The sequence below is a fragment of the Thermobia domestica genome, chromosome 6 (genome assembly GCF_964235325.1).
Source record: "Thermobia domestica chromosome 6, izTheDome1.hap1.1, whole genome shotgun sequence".
NCBI lineage: Eukaryota > Metazoa > Arthropoda > Insecta > Zygentoma > Lepismatidae > Thermobia > Thermobia domestica.
The window spans coordinates 211,523,989-211,534,425 of NC_137459.1; the positions used below are offsets into that span (position 1 = coordinate 211,523,989).

Consider the following 10,437-nt stretch of genomic DNA (forward strand, 5'->3'; position numbering starts at 1 on the left):
AATGAACGCTTCAGTGTCAGAGCTGAAATCCAAGTTGAAGGAAAAAGAAAATAGAATCGCTTCTCTGGAAGAAAGTGTAGTTGAACTTGAACAATACCAAAGAAGAAATAGTATAAGAATTTTCGGAGTGCCTGAAAAAGAACAAGAAAATACAGATAACGTTTCCTTGTCAGTCTTCGAGACTAAACTAGGAATTAAACTTGAGCCTACGAATATCTGCAGATTTCATAGAATTGGTCCTAAAGTTCGTGGCAAAACAAGGCCTATTATTGTTAAGTTCACGAGCTACAGAAGCAGAGCTTTGGTCATCAAAAACAAAAGGAAACTAAAATCCAGCGGAATCACCATAAGAGAAGATCTGTGCCAGTCAAGATTACAACTCCTTAAGATGGCGACAACGAAATTCGGTACAAGGAACGTATATACACAGGATGGGAAAATCGTCATCATAAAAGACAAGGTAAAGCATTTCATAACCACAGCTAAGGAACTTCAGTCGGTGTAATTACACAGAAGAACAAAACTGGGAAGTGCTTTTATGTTTCTTTCTATTATTATTATATTTTTATTTCACTAATATTTTTTAACCAATGGTTAGTGCCGTCCTTCTTATAAAGTGCAAGGCAGAAGTACTACCTCTGTGTGTAAGAACTGACTCCCCCTTTGTACATTATCTCGTTTTGACTGCTTTTATTACCAGCAACTTTCTGTGCAAAATAACTTACTCTTTAATATTCATTATGTGCAGACAATCATGCTTAAAACATTATTACGATGATGTTTGCTCGAAAATGGACAATAAACTGGAGCGTGTTTCATATATAGTGAATATTTTAAACGTTGTGTGCTTATATTCTTTATTTAGTGAGTGTGTTGCATTGTATCTAGTGTTATAGTGTTGTTATAGTTTTGTTGCTTGTGGTTTCCATGATCTGTGCCCCTTTTCTCAATCCAAGCCACCGATGGAAGCCCTTGTTCATTTGCAGCCTGACTGCAACTGTACTGTGGATACTCACAAAATGTCTCATTAGTGCTTTTCACGTTCTTACTATGTAATATCGTTTAAATGGTTTTATTGTGTCTTAAGCTTACTAAGTATAAATTCTCGGGAAATTGTAAGAAGTTCAAAATATCCTACAAACTTCTGTCTCATATCTGAGGTAAGTGCCAGGAGGATAATCACTGGGTTAGATATTGTAATATACATAATACGTACGGTATGTCATAAATGTAACTATGGGTACGACTATGGGTAACTCTACTGGACATTCTCATATTCTTGACCTCTCTGTTATTAACAGAAACCGTGCTGTGGTATGCACAATACCTGCAGATGTCAAAAGAAATGCTAATGTTCGCTCACTTCTTCCAAAAATTGATGAAGTAAGATCTCTTATCGCTACGAATGAATGTGCTATATTTATTGTAACTGAATCATGGTTAGATAAACCTGCTAATACTGAACAAATTGATGTACAAGGGTATTCCGTTTTACGACAAGACATGGGCAGGGGTGGGGGGATAGTAGTATATTATCTTAAAAACCTAGAACTTATGACTTTTGCATCCAGCTCTGGTGACGGATTAGAGAGACCAATCATAGAATTTCTTAACTTTACTGTAAAAATAAACTCTTATTCAATAGGTTTTGCTGCATTATACAGTTCACCCAATATATCGTATACTTCACTATCAATTATTGAAGATATTGTCATCGAGCTCTATCCACAGGTCGATTCTCTGTATTTAATTGGCGACCTGAACTGTGACCAAACTTCCATAAACAAACCTGAAACGGTATATTTAAACTCAATATTAAATAGGTTAAATCTTATTCAAATAATTAATGAGCCTACTAGGATGACTGAAACAAGTGAATCTTTGTTAGATGTTATTGTTACTGATAACAGAGACAGACTGGCGTTGCATGGTGTTAGTCCCCCTATTGGAAATTCTGATCACTGTGTTATATACATGGTTCTTGATATTAATAAACCGCCTAGCCCGAAACCTGAAATTCTTAGCTGTCGAGATTATGGTAGTTTTGATGAATATCTTTTCTTTAGCGATGCTCAATACATACACTGGGAAAACATTGAGCCATTTGAAACAATAGACGGTAAGGTTTCCTTTGTACAGGACGCATTAACACATATATTCGATGTACATGCTCCTATTAAAAAGATCAAGCTTTCTAAAACTAAACTCCCATATCTCTCAAGTAATACCAAGCTATTAATGAAATTGCGTGATCGAGCACATCTCAAGTTCAAGCGTACCAAAACCCAACAAGATTGGGAAGATTTTAAAAGGCTTAGGAACTTTACAACGTCAGTGGTTCGACAAGAAAAAATTGCTTACTTCTCTTATCGTATTAAAAACTGCACTGCAGTTAAAGACAAATGGAAAGTGATACAAGAGCTGGGTCTTTGTAACAGGAACAATGATGTAGCACTTTCCAGTGAAATCAATGATCCAGATGTTATTAATGATCATTTCGTCAGTCTTCCTGGTTTGCCTCCTATTAATTCTCAGAGAGTTGACAATCAAACTAAGAAATTTCTGTCTAAAAAACATCCACAGCTACAGACAACATTTCTATTCAACCCAATAAATGAATCCGATGTGAGAAAGGCGGTACACAGCATAAAATCTAACTCAGCTGGCCTTGATGCAATAAGCACTAAAATGATCAAATTAGCGTTGCCATTCATACTATCACCTCTAACGAAAATAATTAATTATTCACTAGTTAACGGCTGCTTTCCTACTGCCTGGAAAACAGCAAAAGTAATACCGCTACCAAAGAAACCCCGCGTAACTTCCTTAAACGAGCTACGTCCAATTAGTATCTTACCAATAATGTCAAAGATCGTAGAAAAATTAGTAAACCAGCAATTATACGACTATGTAAATCATAATATTATCCCTATTATTCAATCCGGTTTCCGTAAGCATCATAGTACTGTCAGTGCGATGCTCGAGGTAACAGATAGGATATTAAACGCAGTTGATAACTCTCAAGTTGCAATCATAGTCCTCTTAGACCTAACCAAGGCCTTCGATCTAGTTAATCATAACCTGTTGTTGGCTAAACTAAGGTATTATAAATTTTCTGATACCGTCATAAACTGGATTGAAAGCTACTTACTAGGCAGGAAGCAACAAGTATATCTTAGGACAGCTCAAAATCCCTTATCTTCGTCACTCGTTATAAACAAAGGAGTACCTCAAGGATCAATCTTGGATCCCCTTTTATTTTCTATTTACATTGCTGACCTCATAGATTCCATTAAATACTCTACTGTGCATTGCTACGCGGATGACACACAACTTTGCATCATGTCATCACCACAAAATATTAAACAAACTGTAGAACTTGTTAATAGAGATTTGACCTCTGTATCTGAATGGTGTACTGATAACGGTCTTGCCATCAACCCAAGTAAGTGTACATTTACGATTATAGGAACCTCACAACAGTTGAGTAAAATCAAGGCAGCGGATCTAAAAATAAAAATTATGGACACTTATATTTCTTACTCTACCCATGTGAAAAGCTTAGGACTCATATTGGATAAGGAACTAAACTATAATAATCATATATCTACTCAGTGTAATAAAGCTATTACTTTATTACGTTGACTTTACAAAGCCAAAGACTTTCTATCTCAGTCTATGAAATTATATCTCATACAAGTTCTTGTTTTACCGTTATTAGACTACTGTGACGCTGTATATGGACAATCTCTCTGTGTTTACAATTCTAAAACTATACAGAAAATACAGAACTCGTGCATTAGGTTTGCCTTTAACTTAAAGAAATCGGAACATATCCTACCAGTGCTAAATAGAAACGACATTTTAACAATGTCGAGAAGAAGATACCGACGCTATAGTTGTCTGATATATAAAATCCTTAAAACTCAATCCCCACAATATTTATATTGTAAATTTACAAAACGGTCACAAATTCACTCTCACGTTACGCGTGACAGTGAGAAATTCAATGTACAAAGACCTAAACTGAAGATAGTGCAAGGATCATTTTCTAGAGCAGGTCCGAGAGTATGGAATGCGATACCAAAAGCTCTCACGGAAATAAAGTCATTTAATTCATTTCGAAATTCATTAAAATCACATTTGATGAAATCCCAGCGACTGGCCTCTGGCACTTACGACATGTACAGTTTTATGTAACAGCTTAGCTAAATCCAACAATACCGATACTTTTTATTGCATATGTCACTTGTTTATTTTCTGATTTATTCTTTTACTTGTATTTTTTTTTGTTGTTTTTTTCTGTTTCTTTTGATGTGTAATGTTTAATATTGTATTCTTTTGACAAGGGTTAGGTGGTAGAGCAGCCATGGCTGAACCTCGCCCGCTTCAATAAAGACATTTTCATTTCATTTCATTTCATGATCTCTTCTTTCTACCCTTCTCTTGAATTGATATATGAATAAATAAATAAATAAATAAACAGTGATAGTTTAGGAAGCAGACTAGCAGACGGGGCCCCATTACTTGCATCATAAGACTTTAGAATGTAAATAACACAATATACTTTGACTTTCAATATATTTTAATCTACACTCAGCTTTTCCTTTAAATTTCTCTGAGGTTATTGAAAAGAATGAAACTTATTTTATTCATATTTTAATCCACATATATTTTTTCATTTAAATTTCTTTGGGGTCCGAAGAGAGTAAAACTTTTGTTTTATTTATTTTTCACCTACATTCGACTTCTATTTTTTTAAAATTTTCTTGGGAGGGGGGGGGGGCAGGAAAGTGAAACGCGTGTTTTATTTTTTCGCCTGCATCCAGCCTTTTCCTTTAAAATTCTTTGGGGCCCCCAAGATTATGAAACATTTACTTTATTTTTCACCTATATTCAGAGCTTTTTCCTTTAAATTTCTCTGGGAGCCTTCAAGATAATGGAACTTTTATTTTATTTATTTTTTAATCCTCATTCAAAATTTTTTCTTTAAATTTCTTTCGGGTCCCCAAGAGAGTGAGGCCGGAAGCTTAGTTTGTTTAGCTTATACGGAAATCCAGCACTGATTAGCTATATTAGACAGATATTTCTGTTATTTCATCCGTTATTTGAGGTAATATTGATTGACAATTAATTGCATTAGATTTAGGGAAGGTGTGGATTATAAACCTTGATTGCTTATGCTAACAAGGTTCCTTAGAAATTATTTTTTACCTACCGTCGGGGCCCCCACAAAGCGGGGCCCGGGGCGGGGGCACCGCTCGCCCCGCCCTTACGCCGCCACTGTTGAGGACGAAGGTAAAAGGATTAGGCTAGAAACGAAGAATAAAGAAGGAAAAAGACAAAAAAAAATACTGTACCAGTTATTAAAGATTTAGAGAAGATTTAGAAGAAAGAAAAAAGAGGAAGAAAAGAGGAAGAAGCAGAGAAAGAAGGAAAAATGGTTTGGCATTGAAAGTTTAGGAGAGAAAACGGAGATCCTGAAGAACCTGTTAAGAAAGGAAGGGATTAAAACTTGCAGGAAAGGAGTTAGCAAAATTAGTGAGAGAGAAAAGAAAGAAAAAGAAAAGTAGATAAGATCAGAAGAGGAAGGAGTAGTGTACCAGGTTAAATGTAAACACTGCGATATGAAGTACATAGGGGAAACAGGAAAGATTAGAACAAAGGATAAAACAACATAAGGACGATGCCAGACTAAAAAGAGAGAATAACGCAATATATAAACACATTAAAGAAACTGGACATGAGATAGATTGGTAAGGAATAAAAGGATTAGAAAGGGAGAAAATGAGTGTGATAAGAAAGTGGAAAGAAACCCAGTGGAATAAGAAATATGGGAAGGAGAGGTTGATGAATTGGACTCGTGGACTTGTGATACATGAATTATTGGAAAAGAAATAGAAAGAAATAATTAAAAGTATCAACAAGAGCTGTTGGAGCAGGTATACTATGGAAAACAGCAGATGGCCATAGCGAATAGAAAGTGTAAGTCACAAACACCTAATTACAAGTTTCATAATAACAGGTGCGCAAAGAGAGAAAGTGACTACAGTAACTAAAAATTTAGTTTTTAGAGTCAATTAAAAGTTTACATTTTGTAAAGAGTAAGTGGGCGTGTCTTGCTTTCAGTTTTATATAAGCTGTGAAAATTTGATATTTCTCTCATAATGTGTCTGAGGAAGGCTATGTTACATAGCCGAAACTGTAACACATATATATAATCTTAAAATATATACACTACTTTGGTCAGTTGGAGTTTTATTAGCACTTTTTTGAGTACCGTATTATTTATCATATTTTAATGGATATCGTGTTTTGGAAACTTCATAAAAAATAAAATATAGAAATTAAGAAAGTTTATCTGAGGCGGGTTTGAACCCACGCCAAAAGGAATTACAATTACTAACCAGTTGTACTAGGAGTCTCGGTCAAGAAGACCGACAGCAGTAGGTAGTTTATTTCTGCTATATTTATGGTAGGTGGCGAGAAATAGGTAAATTCAACTAATGAGAACCGAGTATTTGGCTCCTATTGCTAGGGTCGAGCGTTCTTAAAAATATATTGTTCTGAACACAGGTTAATTTTTCTACGTTTTACTTTCAAGATCTCCATTATCCTTCCTTTTTCATTTGTATCTGTTTACTTAACTGAGATGAGTATCTTTAAGAAGGATAAGGCAAAGTTCAGTAAGTGAACTTCGGAGCCGTTTTTGCGAGGTGGTAGTGCTCATTTAAAGAGTTAATATTACAAACTGGAAGAGCGCAATGGCGAAAAATAACGGAGAAAAACCGTCTTAAAGTTTTCTACTCGCCGCATATATCATACGACGCACGAGTTTACCAAGTGACGGTGTGGCAGAGTGAGTAAAATCTGTAACTTATGTGTAAAGTGTCTCGGTTCGAGTCATACATCTTTTTTTCGCTTCAACCAATAAAGTATGCATTTGTAACTATAAGTAAAATATTAATTCACCGTATGTTTATAATGAATAAAAGAATAGAAATTTTTTAATCACTTGTAAAATCTTTCTATGTTCCATGTTAACTGGCAAACAAAACTTAATCTATTCCGTAAATATATTACGAGTTGTATTATGGTTACGACCAGTGGCGTATTTACGATTTTATTACTGGGGGCTTTGCCAATTTTAGTCCTGGAAATGTGAAAATTCTACAAGATATTTGATTTACTTTTTTATAGTAAATAACATTTCGGGGGGGGGGGTAAACCTGGAAATGACCCGTTTAAATACGCCACTGTTTACGACAGTCATTGTGTAATAAATGTTCTTGACGCTTTGTGTTTGCATGTGTTGACAGTATGCGAATTACAAAGGAGTTTAGGGGTTAATATTGGATATTGCTATAACTAAAGGTGATTTACTCCTCATTCCCCTTGTAATTCGCACACTGTCTACAGATGTAGACACGAAGCGTCAAGAACATTTTTACACAACGACTGCGGTAACAATAATATTTACGGAATAGATTAAATTTTGTTCCTACCGTAATAAACATGGGACATTTAAAGATTTTACAAGTGACTAGGAAATTTCTATTGCTTTATTCATTATAAACATATAGTGAAGTAATATTTTACTTGTAGTTACAAATGGCTACCGGTACTTCATCGGTTGAAGCAAAAAAAAAAAACATGTTTGACTTGAACCCGAAACTCTTTACTCATGAGTCAAAGATTTTCCTCACTTTGCCACGCCGAACGTTGGTAAATGTGTGCACCGTGCTATGTATGCAGCGAGGAGAAAACTTTAAAACGGTTTCTCTCCGTCATTTTTGGCTCTTGCGCTCTCCGAGTTTACAATATTAATTCTTTTTTTTTAAAATTTAAATTTGATGTCTCTCGACAATAGTATTTTATCGTAACAGAAATCAGTGTGTTTCGTCGTTATCGTAAACGTGTGCAATTTGCTCCATACATGAGTGATTTCTTACACTACCTTAACAGAGCAGTCTTATCGTAGTGGCGTGAGTGTTCGTTTCGTGATTCAGGGGTCCCAGGTTCGATCCTCGCTGAGGAAAGTTGTTTTATATTAACAACAATATTCATACTTCTGATGTGTATTAAAATGAAAAATACTCAATTTATTTCGGTCTTACAAGTTAGAGTGGAGACTGCTTTCTTCACAGGGACTGTACTAGTAAACTGACGTCACATGTCTATCTACAACCTTGATTCGTACTGTGGTGGAAAACGTAACGTCTTTAGCAAACAATTCATGAATACAACCTCTAAGGGTTATACTTATGGTCTAGTATGAGTCATAAATGTGTCTGAAACGTTATTGTATCCTAGCAATTATTTCGAACGTCTTCCACTACTACTCCTACTGCTAGAAATAATAATATTTTCGTTCGCCATTTCCAACACGTTATATTTATCCGTTCCACCAAAATGTGTAAATAGGAACTATTCTTTTTTATATTGGTATGCATATTTTGTTAAAATATCAATATAACGCATACATAATCCAAAGTATTTTAGCCTAGGAAAGCGTGTTACATTGTATCGTGGTGAACACAAATCCTACTTAATTTCTGTTTAGGCATTCGAAGTTTCGACATTAATGTTATCCAGGAGCTGACATCTTCTCTCTCCTCTCTAATTTCCTTTCGGAGACTAATTGCTCTTATGCTTTCTCTATCACTATCTTTTATCCTTTCTTTTTCTTTTCCTATCAACTTCAGTACACTTATTTACATTGCAATAGGACGTAATAGTCAGGTCTTAAATTTTCACTAATAATAATAATAATAATAATAATAATAACTATTGTTATTATTATTATAAAAATGGTATTAAACTTTTTAAAGTTGCCCTAAAATTAGGCAACACTTACAGACAAATCTGGATTTCAGGAGGGTGTCTGGACCTACAGGACACACTTCTGCAACTACCAAAATTTTAAACCAAATCGTTCCATTGAAGTTTCAGGTAGAAAGTATTCTATTCTACGTTTTGAGGAAGTTAACCGTAATAAAACTAAATTAATAGCAGTGAACAGTAAGGCATACAATAAACTAACTTTTGGGATATTGAGAGTTAATTATATAAGCTTTGCTACAAAAATACTTACACAAACCATAATAAGTTCATTGAGCTCTGAAATACAAAGTTACAAAATATCCTAAGGTTCAGTCTGCAAAGCAATTTTTACTTAAAGAATGGGATACACTATTTCGAGAATCGAGATAAAACGACAAAGGTTTACGATACTTTTCGTCTCATCTCGATTTTCATCCCTAAAGCAAGACGATAATTTGAGTTAGCCTTGTCTTGTCTTGAGTGTAAAATGTTAACTCTCGTCTCAATTTTGTTCATTTTGTATCAGAAACGAGATGAGGAATTCATCTTCTCGTGAGCAACACTAAACAAAACCGAAATATTCTTGCCCAATATTTCATTTCTGGTTCTAATGTTATGCCCTGGGAGACAATAAGCTCCTAACTTTTAATCTTCTATGATATAATAATAATTATTATTGTTACTATTTTTCTTCCTGAAGATTTGATAATTCAAGTGTTGAAACATCCAAGTATTCAAATTTGAGAATAAAATAAAACGTGTGTCATCGCCGACCATTCGCCATTAAAAGTTCTAAAGTTTAACACGTCATTACACGCCCCCCAATTGTAACATGAGGACACGCCATGACGGCAATTTGCTCATGCAAGTTTTGGTAGTTAATTTCAATATTTTTACATTTTTATTGAGAGTGAAAAAATTATTCTATGAAATTTTGGCTTCTTAGCTTATTATAGATACTTTCAGTACCTAAAAAAGATTAACCTAAAGTTTTTGAGAAAATTTTGGTTATGTTTTCACAGTTTTTGAATTTTCTATTACTACATGAGAACACGCCACGTTAGCATATTGCTGCACTCTTGGATTTACAAAGTAGCGCCAGAACACGCGCTGTGAGCAAATTGCCGCATTAGCTATTTGGGCTATAGGAAATTTTCTCCGTCATATTGACACACGTTTTATTATTACAAATACAAAAAAATGTACAAAAACATCATTGTGCAGTGAAATTTAGACCTTATATGTCACCTTCTCCGTCTTCATCGCTTACAGCTGATCCTTGGCCACGCTCGGTGCAGTTTGTACATGATGGTCTTATGCTCCTTGCATTTCGGAGTGTTGCAGTTGATGCATAAGACAGTAGTTTTCCTGTTCTTTCGATGAGGGCAGATACCGCAAACTCTATTGTGACCTCGCTGATCAGGTGCTGCTTGAGGTTCTTGTCTAATTGGCTGAAGTTGGAAAATTTCAACTAGCCGGTCGTTTATTGACCTTGCGATTGGATAATTTGCAGCTATTCTTCTTTGCGCATAATCCATAATAAGCTGTTGACCAAGTGATTTCAAGAAGTCTTTTCTTGCAGGCTTGTTGAATTAATTATCTCCCATGTTGTTG

General features: G+C 34.9%; 1 protein-coding gene across 1 annotated transcript; it reads left to right on the top strand.

The window, feature by feature from the left end:
• The first annotated feature begins 1,248 nt into the window (after nucleotides 1–1,248).
• LOC145687439 (uncharacterized) lies at nucleotides 1,249–3,645 on the top strand. The gene has a single exon (XM_081760889.1). It carries the CDS (start codon nucleotides 1,249–1,251, stop codon nucleotides 3,643–3,645), a length of 2,397 nt encoding a protein of 798 aa, XP_081617015.1.
• Nucleotides 3,646–10,437: the final 6,792 nt, after the last annotated feature.